Here is an 18,320-nt window from a genome sequence, read left to right on the forward strand (position 1 = left end):
GTCCTTAACTCTTGAAGAACTAATCGGTTCCCTCCTCACTCATGAAATGATACTTGAAGATGAGGTGGACCTCAATAAGATTGACGAGACACCAAAGGAGAAGGAGAAGAAGAAAAACATTGGAATTGCTCTCAAATCCATAAAAGATGAGAGTGATTCTAATAAAGATGACGATGATGAGGAAATGGCATTGTTTGCCAAACGGTTCAGAAAAATGATGAGACCTTACCGAGGAAGAAAATTCAAACGAAATAAAGGCCTCATCATTTGCTATGTCAAATATGATTGCCCACAATTGAAGAGAAAGGGTCAATCAAAGAATAAGCACAAGGCTCATGTGGCTACATGGAGCGATGAAGAAGGTTCCGATGAAGAGGAACAAGAAGTAGCAAACTTGTGCTTGATGGCATTCGGGGAAGATTCTAAGGTAACCTCTAACTCATCTGATTTTGATGATTTATCCTATGATGAGTTATTAGAGGAATATAATGGGTTAGCTTCGGATTATGAAAAATTGTTTTTAAATTATAAAAATGATATTTCAAAATTGAAAAATGAAAATAAACTCATATTCAAAACCAATTATGATCTTGAAAGTAAAATAAAAAATTTGCAAATCAAACTAGAAGAGTTTGAAAAGAAAATTTTGGATTTGCAAAATTTACTTTCAAAGGTCAATGATGATCATCAAAAGAAAATTGATGATCTTAAAGCTTCTTTTGATAAAGTTGGAAAAAACGTTTTGAAAATGGAGAAAATTCAAAATCCAACTTTGTTAGAAAAAATTTTAAAAACTACAATCATAGAGGTCCCCAAAGAATCTCTAATGAAAAATTCATTAGAAGTATATGGGTTCCTAAAGAGCTCATTACTACTAAAGATAAAGATATCCTACACAAATGGATACCTAAGGGGACTAGGATTTTGTAAACTAATGAATATGGACCCAAAAGAATTTGGGTACCAAAAATTAGAAATTAATCTATGTTTGTAGGAAAAAGAGCATTGCTACAAGGCACGGGAAACAAATTCAAATTCATGGTACCTTGATAATGGATGCTCGAGACACATGACCGGAGACAAAAGCCGACTCATAGAGCTTAACGCCAAAAATGGAGGAGAAGTGACTTTTGGTGATAATTCAAAAGGTCACATTGAAGGTATAGGTATAATAGGTAATACCTCTTTCATACAAATTAAAAATGTGTTATATGTGAATGGATTAAAGCATAATATATTGAGTATTAGTCAATTATATGATAAGGGATTCAATGTCATATTTGAAACTAATGGTTGTAAAGTCATTGACATTGCATCTAATAGGATTATGCTTGTTGTTCATAGAATATGAAACATATACATGGTGCATTTAGACTCTATAGAAATGACTAATTTATGCCTAGTTGCAAAGGATGAGCATGATAGTTGGTTATGGCATAGGAGACTAGAACATGCTAGCATGAGTGCTTTGCAACGGTTAGTTCAAGGAAAATTGGTTCGAGGACTGCCTAAACTAAAATTTGATAATGATAAAATCTGTGATGCTTGTGCTAAAGGAAAACAAAAGCTAGTTTCTTTTAAATCCATTAATGATGTGTCAACTAGTAGAGTATTACAATTGATCCAAATAGATCTTTTTAGGCCAACTAGAACTACCAGCTTGGGTGGAAAACAATATGCATTTGTCTTGGTAGATGACTATTCTAGATATACTTGGGTATTCTTAAGCACTAAAGATGAAACATTAGAAAATTTCATCACATTTTCAAAAGTAATCCAAAATGAAAAAGGTTACTCTATCACTAGTGTTAGAAGTGATCATGACACTGAATTTGAAAATCTTGGATTTAATGAGTTTTGTAATTCTAATGGTATTAGCCATAATTTTTTAGCACCTAGAACCCCTCAACAAAATGGAGTTGTTGAGAGGAAAAATCGAACTTTAGAAGAAATGGCTAGAACCATGCTTTGTGAAAAAATTTGCCAAAATATTTTTTGGGCGAAAGCCACAAATACCGCTTGTTATGTTGTAAATAGAGTAATGATTAGGCCAATTTTAAAGAAAACTCCATATGAAATTTTCAAAAATAAAAAGCCTAACATTAGCTATTTTCATCCTTTTGGATGTAAATGTTTTGTTTTAAACAACGGTAAAGAAAAACTTGGCAAATTTGATGCTAAAAGTGATGAAGGAATTTTTCTGGGTTATTCATTAAATTCTAAAGCTTATCGAGTATTTAATAAAATAACTTTAGTTGTATAAGAGTCTATACATGTTGTTTTCGATGATAATCTCCTTCCGAGGAAGGATTCTTGTGTGAATGATTATGTAGGCATTATAAATGACATTAGACATGACGTTGGAGAATCATCATCAAAGGAAGAAACGAAAGATGAGGAAACTCATGATCCTCTCGAGAATCCAACCATTGAAGAAAGGGAAGTATCTTATCCAAGAGAGTACAACTATGTCAAGGATGGTGAGATTATAGGTGATCCATCCAAAGGGGTAACAACTCCAATGAGCTCTTCTACAAAGCTTGACTTGGATGAAGAAGGTAAAACGTGTGGACGTTAAACTATATAGGTCAATGATTGGTTCTTTGCTTTATCTAACTGCAAGTAGACCAGACATTATGTTTAGTGTTTACTTATGTGCTAGATTTCAATCATGCCCTAAGGAATCACATTTACTAGCTGTCAAGAGAATCTTTAGATACCTTAAGGACACTCTTAGTTTAGGACTTGGTATCCTAGAGACTCTAGCTTTAGCTTGCATGCCTTTTTTGATGCGGATTATGGAGGATGCAAATTAGATAGGAAAAACACCTCCGATACTTGTCAATTCCTTGGAAATATGCTGATTTCTTGGTTTTCAAAGAAACAAAATTGTGTTGCATTATCTACAACTGAAGCCGAATACATTTCAGTCGGTAGTTGTTGTGCACAAGTTTTATGGATGAAACAACAACTTTTTGATTATGGAATTGAAGTAGGTACCATTCCTATCAAGTGTGACAATACTAGTGCTATTTGTCTCACTAAAAATCCCATCCAACACTCTAGAACTAAGCACATTGAAATAAGACATCACTTCATTAGAGACCATGTCACTAAGGAAGATGTAGTTCTAGAATTTGTTGATATTTTGCATTAATTAGCGGATATCTTTACAAAACCTTTAGATAAGGAACGTTTTTGGACACTTAGGAGAGAATTAGGTTTAACTGACCTATCTTCACTTAGTGTTTAAAATAATTTTAGCACTTTTAAGACTAGATGAAAAATTCTTACAATAGTAATTTCTAATTACATTCATTGCTATTAGTTAGGGGGAGTTTATGATTCTTGATGAAAAATTAACTTTATGTTCAAATGTAGTTTAAGGATTAATTTGATTGATTGAACATAATTAATTTTTGATATATGAGTTGCCAATACCACTAGAGAAGATTAATTTAGAATTTTGAGTGTTTAAAATACAAATTTTTGAATTATAGGGCAGAGGGAATCGATACCCCCTGGGGTTCTGGTTTTTACAGGTAGAACACCCTAATTTTTCCTCAAACCCTCAATATTTCTTCATTCACGCCATTCTCTTCCTCTCTCTCTCCCTATCTCCTCTTTGCTTCATAATATCAATTTTTAGTTAGAATTTCATCATATTTCAAATCCTAAACCTGCTAGCATCATTAAAATCGTGCAAACAACATCAAAATCCACTCAATCTCATCTTTCAAGGTAAATTTTTCTAAACTCTCTATTTCATTGATTTTGAACATAAGACTAGTTTCAATTAGTTATAGATATAAATAGTGATCGAGCATTGATTGTTTAGTGATTAGAAACTTGATTTTACAACTAATTTCATCAAAAACACAAGAATTTTCCAAAATTCTTTGAAATTTTCGAAATTAAAAAAATATTTTTCAAATTATTGTGTTTTGATTGAATTATGTTGTTGTTATGAAAACTATACATATACTGATTTTCAAAACCTTATTTTTCAATAGTTTTCAAAAACTTTGCCCATTAGGATTGGTTTAGAGAACCTTGAAATATTGAGAACTCAATTGAGTTTTGGGATTGATTGAATTGCATACATGTGTTTTCTAAATTGCAGGTTATCCATTCTATTCCAATTTCCTAAACCGTGTCCAATCCTAAACGTGCTAGGTCATCATCTAGTCGCTCAAACCGTCAATCCAACCCACCTCCAAATCCTCCACCTATTCCTGAAATTCCTATTCCTAATCCTGTTGATCCTAATATGACTATCCAAAACTCATGTTTCAATCATCCTGGTCCTAGAAATCATCGCTTTTGGTATTATCAATATTTTGACTCTTACAAAATTAGAGAATAACGTATCCCTTCTCGTCAAGCTATGATAGATATTGATTTTAGATATCTTCCTATTTTACAAGAGTGGAAATTTGATAAACTTTGTGACCTTGAACCTATAGTTTACCATCAACTTGTTTGCATATTCTATTCTAATGCCGTTTGTATTAAAAATCGAGCTCAAACCAAAACCATAGCAGTTCATTCCTATCTCCTAGGACAATTCATCCATCTTAACTCGGCTTACATAGCTAATGAATTAGGATTAGATAATGATGGTATATCAAATGAAAAACAGCTTTTAGGTTCTCGTTATAAAAGAAGGGATAGTGCGAGTGTCTTAGATCTTCATGATCGTTTTCTTCATCTAATGATTTCTTGGTGGTTTCGACCATCCGAAGGTCGTTACTATACTCTTTGTGCTTTAGATCTTTGGTGGTTACATTGTTTCCAAAACAATATTAAAATAAATCTTCCTGAGATTATTTTTGCTGAAATCGTTGAAACCGTAAACTTAGTACCAAATAAGAAACTTTGTTCATCTCTAGTTTATGGTTGTATTCTAAGTAATCTATTTTCTAAAGCCGGGCTTAGAGTAGGTCTAGATGCCGTCTTTCCTCTCAAGAAACAAATTAATCTTCTTTTCTTAACGAGAGCGGGATGGATAAAGAATAAGGACACCGGTGAATGGGTTCGATCTTCTGAAGATACTCCGGGAGCTAGTTCTTCACGAGCTCCTCCAGCAGATGACGACGATCCCGAGCTTGAACAATTAATGCAAGATATTGACGAAGCTGACGATGAGCCGGAACAACACGAGGAACAACCTCAACAAGAAGATCATGTGCCTCCATATTTTCAATCATTTATGGAGACATTTGATTTCCGTTATGCATCCTTGGATTCTCGCTTCACTTCCATAGAATCTCACTTCTCGACTATGAAAGCTCAACAATTGGAAATTCTCCGGGAGATACGTGTAAATAATGAAGCAACCAACGCTCGTATTAATGAACTCACTCATGAAATGGCAGCTATGCGAGCTCATTTCCCACCTCCCGATCCTCCTACGGATGCTTGAACTTTGATATTTGCTTTGCTTATTTGGATTGAACTTATTGTTCAAACATTTTGAATGTTTTTGGATTGTTTATTTTTGGTTGTTCAAACTTATGTTTAATACATTTGGTATGGATTTCGTGTTTATTTTGCATCTTTAGACATATATGACCAATTATCCATTACATGTTTATGAATATTGATTATGAAACTAATTGCTAACCTCTCTTTTGATTTTGTTCTTAGCAGCTTATGTTTATATATATAATCAATTGACTAAATGATTTCAAAACCTTGTTTAAAATCCTTACGAGTCTTTTTGATTTAACAAAAAGGGGGAGAAATATTAAAAGCGTTTTTGAAGAAGAGTAGTGTTAAAGTAAGGGGGAGTAGTATTTTTCAAAAATCAAAATTCATTTTGAAATTAGAAAATTTTAAAATGTTTTGTTATATCAAAAAGGGGGAGATTATTGAAAACATTTTGTTGTTTCAATATAACAAATTAAATTAAAAGAATTTTAATTTTGAAAATGATTTTTCTAAGCATATTCGATATATTAAATCGAATATCAAAATATTACTCAAAGTATTTCAAAGTTCATTTTAAATCCTTACTCAAGTGTAAAATTAAGTTTTAATCTTAAAATAATTTAAAAATGATTTTACAAAATATTTCGAACCATTTTAAAGCCAAAAATTCCAGATTGCTCAGAGGGAACCGATTCCCCCCAAGGGGGTACCGATTCCCCCCTGAAAGGTTGGCTCCGAGAATTCCAGTATGCTCGGAGGGAACCAATTTCCCCCACTGTTCAACGGTCAAAATATTTGAATTTTACACTTAGGGAACCGATTCCCCATCAGGGGTACCGATTCCCCCTACGCTCCAAGCAGATATATTTATTGTTTTCGCACTTAAACATCTACAATAACTTCATTAATGATCCCCAACGTTCAGAAGTGATTCAAGGTGTATTTAAGCAAGCTTAGAAGCCATTGATCAAAAATAAGAAACATCAAGCAACTAGAATCAAGAGAGAATCAAAGAGAAAGCATCAAACCTCAAGTTTGAGCATTTCAAGCCTATTTTTCATTCAACATTCATTTTGCTTTCAAGAACACTTATTGTGCTCAATCGGATTTATTCTTGAAGTGTTCTTTCTTTGTTCTAGAATTGTGCATACATATTTGCCTTGTGAGGTTTTTCTTGTAAGTTTGCAAATTTGTAATCTTCTCTTTGAAAAAAGAGTGTTCTCAAGAATTGAGGTATATTCTTGAGGGAGTTGTAAGGTTATCTCTTTGGCCTCAAAAGAAAGAACAAATTAGTGAATTTGTTGGAAAATCCTTAGTGTGGATAGCTAAGGTAGTGGACGTAGACTTTGGTTGATAAAGTCGAACCACTCTAAATCGTTGTGCAATTTCTTTCAATTTTCTGCAAAAGCTTCCACAAAATTTTTAATTGCTAATTCACCCCCCTCTTGGCCGATTCTGTCAATCGATTAACTCAACAGAAAGAAAACAAGGGGTATGGGAAAAGGTAGGGGGAAGTTAACTAGCTAATTTAGTGCTTCTCTCATGCCCATTACATCACAAAAAATTAAGAGATTTTAGCTTAGTTCCAAATGAGGGGTTATTCACTCTTTTAGTCATTTCTCTCTTGTTCTAAGATTAAAAATACCCATTTTATACCTTATTGGTCTCACACCAAGCCCAATCCAAAGCCCAATTGGTTCATGAATTCCTGAGATTCAAGAACAAAAGCTGAAACTACTAACCTGAGATTCAGGGTGCTACAAATCTCCCCTTATAGTTAGAATTTCATCCTCAAAATTTACCCGAGTAGAAGAGGTGAGGGTATTGAAGTTGCATATTCTCTTCGATTTCCTAAGTCACTTCCTCAACGTCATGATTCATCCACAACACCTTTACTAAAAGAATCTTTTTCCTTAGTTCTTTATATCTCTTTATAGGATTTTGATCGACCATTCCTCATAGGTCATGTCTGGGCTAACCTCAATATGCTCTAAAGGAATGACGTGGGAAAGATCATAACAATACCTTTTTAGCATGGATACATGAAATACATTGTGAATGTGCTCTAACTCTGGTGCTAAAGCCAACCGCTAAGCCACTGGTCCAACTTTCCCAAGTACCTTGTAAGGTCCTATGAAGCGTAGAGTTAACTTTCCTTTGTGACCAAAACGAACTACTTTCTTCCATGGGGAAACCTTGAGTAACACCTTGTCCTCCACTACAAACTCAATATCCTTGCACTTCAGATCTGCGTAAGATCTCTGCCTATTTGAGGCTTCCCTCAATTGGCTTTTAATTAACTGAACTTTCTCTTCGGATTCTATGACCAGGTTAGGACCCACTATTTTACCCTCATTGAGCTCTGTCTAACAAAGTGGAGTTCTATACTTACGCCCATATAAAGCCTTATACAAAGCTATCTAAATACTCGATTAAAAACTATTATTGTTCATAAACTCCACTAATGAAAGGTGGTTTTCCCAACTACCCTCGAGATCTATGATGATGCACCTAAGCATGTCCTCTAAAATTTGAATGACACGTTCTAATTGGCCATATTTCTGAGGGTGGAAAGCGGTATTGAAGTTTAGTTTGGTTCTTAGGGATTTATAAAGGACTTTCTAGAATCGAGAAGTAAATCAATAATCTCTGTTGGATATTATAGAAGTTGGTACCTCGTGCAACCTCACTATCTAATGGATGTACAACTGAGATAACTTATATAAGGTATAATTCATCCAAACTAGAAGGAAATAGGTTGATTTGGTCAAACAATTAACTATGACCTAAACTGCATCGCGTCTCTTTCTAGTCATGGGTAACTCAGTCATAAAGTCCATGGTCACTCTGTCTCATTTCCACTAAGGAATCTGAATAGACTAAAGTAACCCTGAGGGAACCTAATGTTCCACTTTTACATACTGATACATTAAGCATATAGCGACAAACTCTAACACTTCCATTTTCATGCTCGACCACCAGTACAACTGTCAAAGCTCATGATACATCTTGTTACTACCTTAGTGAACTGAGAGTGGACTACAATATGCCTCGTGAAGAATTCTTCTATGCAACTGAGCGTCTGTGGGTACACACAATCGATCTCTAAAGTATAATATACCCCATCACATAATTCAAAACCTAATGTCTCACCTTAGTGAACCCACTCAACCTGATCCCTTAACTGGTCTTCTGAACTCTGTAATCTTTTGATCTCGCTTACTAGCTCTAGATCTACTCACAACTAAGCAACAACCACCTTCACTAGTTAAGCTCGAACATGCTAGGAGAGCTCGTAACTCTGACATCGACTTCCTCCTCAAGACGTCTGCCACAATAAGAAACTCAATTACGTTTCTTCAAAATCAATTTTCCTTTGTGAGTAGATACTTGAGACTATTATTATTAGGGAAGATGTGACATTTCTCACCAAACAGGTAGTGTCGCCAAATCTTCAAGGCAAACACCACTAGTGCTAACTTTAGGTCGTGGGTGGGGTTATTACACTCGTGTGGTTTAAGTTAATGGGATGAGTAAATACTATATCCTGGGTTAAGATGGTCTTCAACTACTCAAAGTTTCTCTATTGCTTTTCATCCCACACAAAGAGGACTCTCTTCTGAAGCATTTTGGTCAATGGTGTAGCTATCACCGAGAACCCCTAAACGAACCTACGATAGTACCCGACTAGACCTAGGAAACTACACACCTATGAAATATTCTTAGGTGGTTCTCATTCAACTATGGTCTTAATCTTTTGAGGGTCGACTTGGATGTTGTATGATAATACTACATGACCTAGAAATAAAATCACTGGTAACTGAAACTAATACTTCCCAAACTTGGCATACAATTAACGATCTCGAAGTGTTTGTAAGACGATACGAAGGTGTTGATCATGCTCTTCCTTTGATCAAAAGTACACTAGGATATCGTCTATGAACACCACAAAAAATATTCTAATTATGGGTAGAAGACTCGGTTCATCAGGTCCATAAATTTTTTCGGGGCGTTGGTGAGTCTAAACGATATTACTAAGAATTCATAATAACCATACCTCGTCCTGAAAGCTACCTTCGCCACATCAATATCTTTGATTTTCAACTAATAATAACATGATCACAAGTTGATCTTGGAGAACATATACTCTCCACTCAGTTGGTCGAAGATATTATTTATCATCGAAAGTGGGTAACGGTTCTTAATGGTTAACTTGTCCAATTGGCTGTAGTCGATGCACAACCTTATCGACTTATTCTTCTTGACAAACAAGACTTACGCTCCCCATGAAGATATGTTCGATCGAATGAAGCCCTTCTTTAGTAATCCATGGATTTGGGCCTTCAATTCCTTTAGTTTTGTTGATACCATGCGATAGGGAGCAATAGACACCAGAGCTACACCCGACATTACCTCAATGCCAAACTCTAATTCATGGTCGAGCGGTAAACCCAAAAATTCTTCTAGTAACACATTGGGTAAATCTCGCACTGTACGAATATCTTCGAGTGTTGGGACTGAAATTCGGGTATCGACCATATCAACCAAGAAGGCCTCACATCCCCGGTTTTTTATCCGTTGAGCTTTCATAGCTGACATGACCCTAGACTGGCCTGACTTATCACTAGTCATCACTAACTATGTTAAAACAATCGTCCCATAATAAATCTTTACAAAACTCGATCCAAAATAATTAATCAGTAGATCAAGTATCGATAATTGAACTAAAAAAATCGACATCTTTATTTTTTAAACAATAGAAAAAATAATTAAGAGAACACTTATTATTTTTATAATTTAACTAACAACAAAAATAAAAAAAATATTTATTATTATTATAATTTAAGTAACACCAAAATTGGGACATCATTTGTAATAGTATAGGGTAAAAGCATGTAGACCGACCTACTTTGAATAAAATAAGAGTTTTAAGTTAAAATTTGAAACGACATAGAAGTATTATTTTTTGAGATGCCTAATGGAATACGTCACTTGAACATATATTAGTGACACGACGAAGCATTCGTAAAGGTTCCATTAGGTATTTTTTATAGTTTAGTTTATCAAAGGACACTCTGGCCTTGCCGAGTTTACGCTGTCCACCTCCTTTGGACTTTTCTTAGTTAAAATCGGATTCCAGGTTCAGATCATCCAATCCAACCAAAGTTAATATCAGTTTGTTTTCCCCTATATTTTTGGTGTTTTGTTTGGTGACTTTGTCGTTTTTTCTTCTCAAACAGAATCAGAATGTCTTACGCTTACCTTTTCAAGTACATAATCATCGGAGATACTGGTATATATAGTTAATCTCTTTTTTCTCATTTGTTATCATTGTTATTGATTATTGATGAATTCTCCATCTGATATGGCTTTGATGATCTCTCATCTGATTTGATCCGATCTGATCTTTCTAGGAGTGGGGAAATCATGTCTTCTTCTTCAGTTCACCGACAAGCGGTTTCAGCCGGTACACGATCTTACCATAGGTGTTGAATTTGGGGCCAGGATGATCACCATCGACAATAAACCGATTAAGCTCCAAATCTGGGACACCGTAATTTTCTCCCTCTTTCTCTCTTTATCTTTTAACATTTTTTTGCTTATCTAATTTATTATTTATATACATGGCCAGGCAGGTCAAGAATCCTTCAGATCCATTACCAGGTCCTACTATAGAGGAGCTGCTGGTGCCCTGCTTGTCTACGATATTACCAGGTAACTTTTATCATATTCATGTTACTTATCTCTGTGTCTGGACATCTCCAAACAATTTTTTAAGCCTAATTTGATAATTGGTTTGATTCTACACAGGAGGGAAACTTTTAATCACTTGGCTAGCTGGTTGGAGGATGCCAGGCAGCATGCTAACGCTAACATGACCATTATGCTCATCGGTAACAAGTCTGACCTTGCTCATAGGAGGGCTGTAACCACTGAGGAAGGCGAGCAATTTGCAAAGGAGCATGGTTTGATCTTCATGGAGGCCTCTGCTAAAACTTCTCAGAATGTTGAGGAGGTCTGCCCTCCTTTTATACTTAACATCTCTCTTCTGGTTCCTATTCCATGCTTTACCACTACCAACTATTTTATCTCTTTTTCTCTTATTATGCAGGCATTATAAAACTGCTGCAACCATATACAAAAGATTCAGGATGGAGTTTTGATGTCTCGAATGAGGTTCTCTCTCTCATCTACTTTTATATCTCCTTAGATATTTGTTTTTAATGTTTCAGATTAGTCACATTTAATTAAATTCAGTTCCAATAAATCCATATGGTATATAGTTATTCATGCCTGATGAGCATTCAGAAGAGTTTGGTTGATCAGGTTATGAACTTCTAGAGTAGCTTGAAATGATGAAGGGGTGAAGAACATTGCTTCTTTATTTTTGACTTTATTTTTCTCTTTGGTTGGTTGTTGTTTGTTTTAAGATGTTGATGATTTAAGTAGTGATGAAGACTAGCACTCTAAGGAGGTAGAAGTGCAGTACTCAGCTTGCGACAATAGAAAGTTTCATGATCTACATTTTTTAATGTTTGTGTTATTCAAAAGACATTTGTGTAATTGTGTTGGAGTTTTTTTGGAGACTTTAGTTTATCGTTTTTTATTATGTTACTAGTTGTATTGAAATTAATTTTTCCTCCATATGATGTGAAATTAGTCAATGACAATTTTATTACGTTAAAAAGTAGGTCGAATGGCCATTTTTTTAATAGAACCGTTTTGGACTCAGATCCTTGAGATCCATTGGATCTGGATCTGGGTCCCAATTTTCTAGACCCACGGATCTAGGGCGGGTATAGATCTAGGATGTGAAAATGGGTCTAGATCTGGGTCTAGCTGGATCCGGTCCAGATTCGGCCCATTGCGTTCCCTATTACGTAGATAGAATGCATGAATTCTGTTGCTGACATTTCTTCTTATCGGTTTGAAGTCTTATGGCATAAAAGTTGGATACGGTGGGATTCCAGGGCCTTCTGGAGGCCGAGATGGTTCTTCTTCTCAAGGTGGTGGTTGCTGCAATTGAAGTTTGAGTTCTCATTTTCGGGGGGAAATGAAATACAAGTGGTTCATGTAACCTTAAACATTCTTTTAGTTCCTTGTTTAATTTGATAGTCACTGAATACTGCATCAAAGTGTGACTTATATAATCCATGTACATGTGTTCTCCATTTGATTGTAAATTTGATTTCATTTGTGAGAACCGTGATGAAGGGAAATTGTGAAAAATAAGTTGATTTATGTTTTGATGTTGTGTTATATTTGAATCGAGTGAAAGCTTGTATTTTCAGGGCTATTTCAGATTAAATGTTGATATATATATATATATATATATATACTGTACGCTTATGAAAATATTGAACGTTTTCGGCACAGGAATGCCTTAGGTTTGGTTTTAGATTTTCATGTACAAAGGAAGAATGCTTTAGCCTTAACAATACATAAATTCAATGGGAGACACCGTGGTGCTCATAGGGATCGTAGAATCAGATGCTAAAGTAATTTTTGATTGGTTGCTTGGTTGGTAAAACGTAATCCAGTCTCTTGGAATCTATTCTATTCTATTCTATTTCATCCTATGTTTATTAGTTATCGCATATAAGAATATAATCTTTTATAAATGGGATTAAAACACTATCAAGTGTTCTTAAATTATTAGTTTACTTCATATAATATTAGAATGTGTGTATTGATCAGACGTGTGTAATGATTTTGAAACAGATAGCCGTCCATCTATTCGATAAACAGATATTATATATTAGAATGTTCATAATATAGCTGTTTCAAGATAGCCATCCATCTACAACACGTAAACCTGTACAAACTGGGACAGCTGTGTTTTGATCAAGGTAGATTTCAACAGACGCTACCAGAAACAGCAAGGTGATAATAACAAAGATCTGTAGGGACTGTAACCTGCTTTACACCGTATATCAACGCTTTCTCAAGCTAATGCCTTCCTGCACAATTTCTTTTTTTCTTGCAGAGAGATCCCCCCGGATGGGGGGGGGGATCAGATTTGTTCAAAACTTTCTGAATGCCTATACTCTACGGTTACTACTGGGCGTCATTATTCCTTGAAGCTTCCAACCACCATATCCTGCTACGGCAAATGTCTGAAAAGTTGAGACATTAGGTTCAGTAATGATTCATCCGTTCAAAAAATTACAAACAAAAAACATCTCCAATCTCAAATCTGGACAATAATTAGTTATGATGATTAAGCAGAACTTGACAAGTTTTTGCATTTCATAGTATATGTACCCGTCCAAAACAGACATTATGATTAACCACCACTTTCTATATATGGAGTTCTTCAATTAAAAAGAAGTATCATCAGGGGATCAGACAGAATAAACACCATAAATCGTTGGCTCCAACTCTTCTTTTATGTGGCACCAGTTCTATTGAGACATGCCATGTTCAAAAATCAGCCCTCATTGATGAGATATCACAAGCACATTAACGTAGATGCATAAAAGAACTCCACACCCTAAAAAGAGGTGGTCTCAAATCTCTGAACACAGGAGCAAAAGCTACAGGCATGGCCCTTAAAAGCTTAATTTTTCTAGTTTAGAAGGTAATTACCCAATCCAGTTCTACACAGGGTTGATCCCACTTCCTCCATCAGTCCACTAATCATGCCCTAATTTACAAGGCAACACTGTTTATCCAACAAATAAAAGTTTTCAAAAGTTTGGCACTAGGTTTCACGGATGATTATATATCCAAGTAAATATACTTTGAAAGTGTACTGAATGTGCACTCTGTAGGCCTTACAAGAACTTTTGAATAGTCTGATTTTATGTTGGTCGTACAGTTCTGTTCTTTTGATGTGTAATAAGTATCCAGCAGACAACGCATGGATTTGGCACTCCAAATAAAGACAAAGAAAAATATATATACTCGGGTTAGAATGTACATATCTTACATCCACGGAGTGCCAGCAAAACAGGCCTTATTTCATGCAATTAAGCAGCAAGATCAGAAATGCCCAATTACATATTTGTATTGTTTAAAAAGAAGTATAATAAAGAAAGCTTGCATCAGCCTCGTCCTTAACTTATCCTGTTCTAAACCAAAATTTCATTAATAATAAACAGTTAAACCTACAGATTCTATGAGAACACTCAACAGAAAACACATAAACTAGATTACGCTCTATAAGAGCTTACGATAATAGTTCACAAGTCCAACTTAGCAATACTTAAAAATAGCAGTTCTTACATATAAAAGTAAAACATACAGTAATCAAGTATCGAGCGGTTTGATTTGGCATATGCTTAGCTTATAAAGATTATATTTTATATATTACTTTCACAAATATGTAAGGAAAAATGACACAGAGACAACATGACAGAAAATATTTTATGAAAGGATACCAAACCTCTTCCCAAGATTGTCCAGGAGCTTCAAGCAAAGCAGCATTGCAAGTCTTGAGCTCTACGGAAGTACCGGTGAACATGGAGGCTGCCTCTTCCCATCCTCTATTATGTCCCATGCACCTGTATAACTAATTTAGTGTGAAACTGTGATAAACTACAAATAGATATTTTCTTAGGAAACAAGAACACAATTATACTAATCAGGCTTCAATTAAAGAGTGGAAACCTAAAGCTTGAACCAGAATGAACATTCGAAAATAAATAAAACCAGTAAAAGAAAATCAAAGTAGAAAGCAAAAAAGAACACTGACATGATAGTATTTCATCCGTTGAAGACTGACAGATAGTTCGTTGGAGGTGTTCAGCAGTCTCTCCATCCGTGGCTGCAATGGAATAAAAACTAGATAAAAATGGACCTCTGTTTTCAGAAAACTACGCACCTGTTCCTGCATAATTTTAAGTGTTTCTCTGGTTCGCACGGCATCGCTGGAGCAACATGAATTAAGAGATTGAGTTCCTCTTTGCCTTCTAGAATCAATACTAGATTTTCAAAATATGATAGAGAAGATAAGCTAGCTAACCTGGATAAAATAAGCTGAGGGATCCAACCCATACGTTGGAGCTCTCGAGAAACCGCTACATCATCAACTCGTCCGGATTTGCTTAGAGGACGGTCGTGATATGATGGGGCAGGGATTCGCCACATTGTGGCATTCACCATTGGGAAAATTAAGATAGAAAAAAATGGGATTAATAAAAACAAGAGGTCAAGTGAAAGAGATTTTTCAAAGAAAAAAAAAGGAACCTCGTAAAGCCGGATATTGCCAAGAACTCTTGGCATGACGAAGTAGAATGAGGCGGCGATGGGTAGATTGATCCTCCGACGCGGCTAGCTCCCCTCCGCCTCCATCGTCAAACACCTCCTCCTCCGGCGCAAATAGATGGGGACTGGACTTAAGCCAATGCTCAATGGCTTGGTGGTTGAGAGGCAAGATCCCACTCCCACTGTAGCAGTTGCGTTCATTTCTGATTTCGGTGAGTTTTCTAGTATCTTTGAAATATAATATCTAAATTATAAAAATAACTATTAATAAATATTATTATTAAAAATATATAAGATATTTATTATATATGTTTTAAATTAAATAAATAATTTATTTATTAAAAATACTAATAAATATTTTAAAAACTTAAAAAATTAATTTTTATCAAAAAATTAAAAGAAAGAAATATTATAATCAATTCGACACAATAAACTAAACATAAATTTAAGTAAAAAGATGACTAAATCTTAAAATCTATTAATTAATCAACTAATTAATAATGTATATATTATTTCCTTTTATGTGAGTTTGAATATCAACATTTATTTTGAGCAATAATAATAAAAATGCATAATGCAAAATACAGTAGTGTCAAATTTACCCGTATTATTTTTTTTGAAATATTTGAGTACCGAACGTTTATTTTTGGGTTAAAAATAACTTACGCGGGATGAAAACCGTCAATTGACTAACAGTTAACGCCAGATAATGATGTAATGCGTACGCGTGGAGGAAAAAGTTGACATGGACGTCCAGATCATCAGATCACTGACATGGCACAGTCACGTCATTTTTTTAAAATTATTATTTATATTTTTTATATTATTAAATTGAATCAATCAAAGAGTAAGACATGTCCTTCTCTTATTGATGTAAAGTTAAAATGGTGAAATGCATTAAGGGGATTCAAACCTAGATTTCTCATATGTATTGCTTCACATTTTACTACCAGGCTAGGCTATTTACTCAAGTAATTTACGAAATAAATTAATAAATTTAGTTTGAATCGGTTTACTATTAGAGTCTGTTTGGTTTCTCATTTTTTTGTGTTTGATTTCCGTAAAACACCCGATCAACATAAAACGTTTTACGGTCAATGAAAAATAGAGAGGAAAACACGGTATTTCAATTTACCGTTTAGAAACCACACAAAAAACATGGTCTTTCGTTCTCCCGTCCCTGGCCCCACATGAAAAAATCGATCGACTGTTTGAAATCCTTCTCACCGGTGAGGCGGACGGTCGTCTTCTCAGGTATCTCTTGTTTCATCTTCCTTGATCTCCTTTTCTTGTTTCATCTTTCCCTCACTTTCCATTTTCAATTTCACCGACGAGGTAGAAAACACAGAAGGATTGTGGTCTCTTTGCTTTTCTTCTATTTGGAAGAACCAAAGGTGAGCTTTTCGTTCTATTTGACTTCATACTACTGTTAGTTTTTGGATCGCCCATTGCTTGAACTCGTACATTTTTTTGGGTAATTTTAGTCTCTCTTTTGTTTTTAATTCATAACCTAGGGATTTGATTGGCTGTTTGGCGAGAATTTTAAAATGGGTTTAGTAAAATAGATGGGTTTGAGTTTTGATCAGTACTTTTTTGTTTCTGAATTCTGGGTTTATGTTTCTTAAATTATTCTGTTGGATTTTGATTTCACTCTTGATTTATGCAGATGTCTTGAAATCTCAAATACTTGATTTTTTTTCTCTTTTAATAACTCAGAATTTGATTCTTCTAATCTGTTTTTATGTGGCTAAAAGCTTGAGCTTCACTGTAAATTGATAATATTGAATTGATCATCGTAGTGTATAATGTTTACTATATATGAATTATGCATTCTTTGGATCTTCTATTTGAGTTCTGTTAAGTGTTAATGCTTATTTTTGTTCATATGTTTTTTTCTTCCCGTGCTTCAAGATTTTGGATAGTGATGAAACAGTATGATGTTGAAGAGCAACATAAGGACTAAAAGGCAGAGAAAAAACGGACTTCGGCGGGATTTGGGGCAGATAATACAGTGTTTATGCGCCGGAGAGCAATTAATCAACGTAGAAAAGATGATACCCCATTGGAATACCTTGCTGCCGAAGATTATTCACTGAGTGATTATTATTCTAAAGCTAGTAACGGTGAGAAAAGGCCAGATACCGGGAATATAGAAGAAGTTGAGTTGTCGCTGCGTGAGAGTAGTTCATTGAGTTATGAGATTTGCTTCTTCATCCTTTGCAGCTTTCAAGTTTAGTTTCGGAATACGTTTGTTCGGCATTGCCGTTATATGTCCTTGGGATCTGTAGCATTGTACTGAAAATTGGAAATGGCACATAGGTTTTCCTATTATTTCCTTTTAGTGAACTCGTTTCTGCCTTTGCATCTCCCCTTTTTGCCAATTCTTTAAGTGCTTTTATTTACTTTCTTTCTAGCTAAGGTGCCTTCGATTTGCAGGAAGCTAGAACATTATTGGGAAGAAATGAATATCAGAAAGGAAATATAGAAGCTGCACTGCATGTGTTTGAAGGAATAGATATTGCTGCAATAACTCCCAAAATGAAACTTGGCCTTACTAGAAAAGTAGAAATGCGAAAGAGACTCTGACTACGCTCCTCCATGTCTACCCATTCTGTTAGTTTACTACTATAAGCAATCTTTCTCAAAGCAAAATCATTGCAACATTCAATCCACATAGA

General features: G+C 34.9%; 1 protein-coding gene and 2 pseudogenes across 1 annotated transcript; 2 read left to right on the forward strand and 1 right to left on the reverse strand.

The window, feature by feature from the left end:
- The first annotated feature begins 10,559 nt into the window (after positions 1-10,559).
- LOC120168227 lies at positions 10,560-12,681 on the forward strand (annotated as a pseudogene).
- A 599-nt stretch (positions 12,682-13,280) lies between these two features.
- Positions 13,281-16,389, reverse strand: LOC120168160 (annotated as a pseudogene).
- A 179-nt stretch (positions 16,390-16,568) lies between these two features.
- Positions 16,569-18,228, forward strand: LOC120168161. Its single transcript, XM_039176978.1, has 4 exons — positions 16,569-16,613; positions 16,751-16,896; positions 16,982-17,036; positions 18,079-18,228. The coding sequence occupies exons 1-4, from the start codon at positions 16,569-16,571 to the stop codon at positions 18,226-18,228; spliced, it is 396 nt and encodes a 131-aa protein (XP_039032909.1).
- Positions 18,229-18,320: the final 92 nt, after the last annotated feature.

Source organism: Hibiscus syriacus, unplaced genomic scaffold (assembly GCF_006381635.1).
Source record: "Hibiscus syriacus cultivar Baekdansim isolate YM2019G1 unplaced genomic scaffold, ASM638163v2 tig00111715_pilon, whole genome shotgun sequence".
Taxonomy (NCBI): domain Eukaryota; kingdom Viridiplantae; phylum Streptophyta; class Magnoliopsida; order Malvales; family Malvaceae; genus Hibiscus; species Hibiscus syriacus.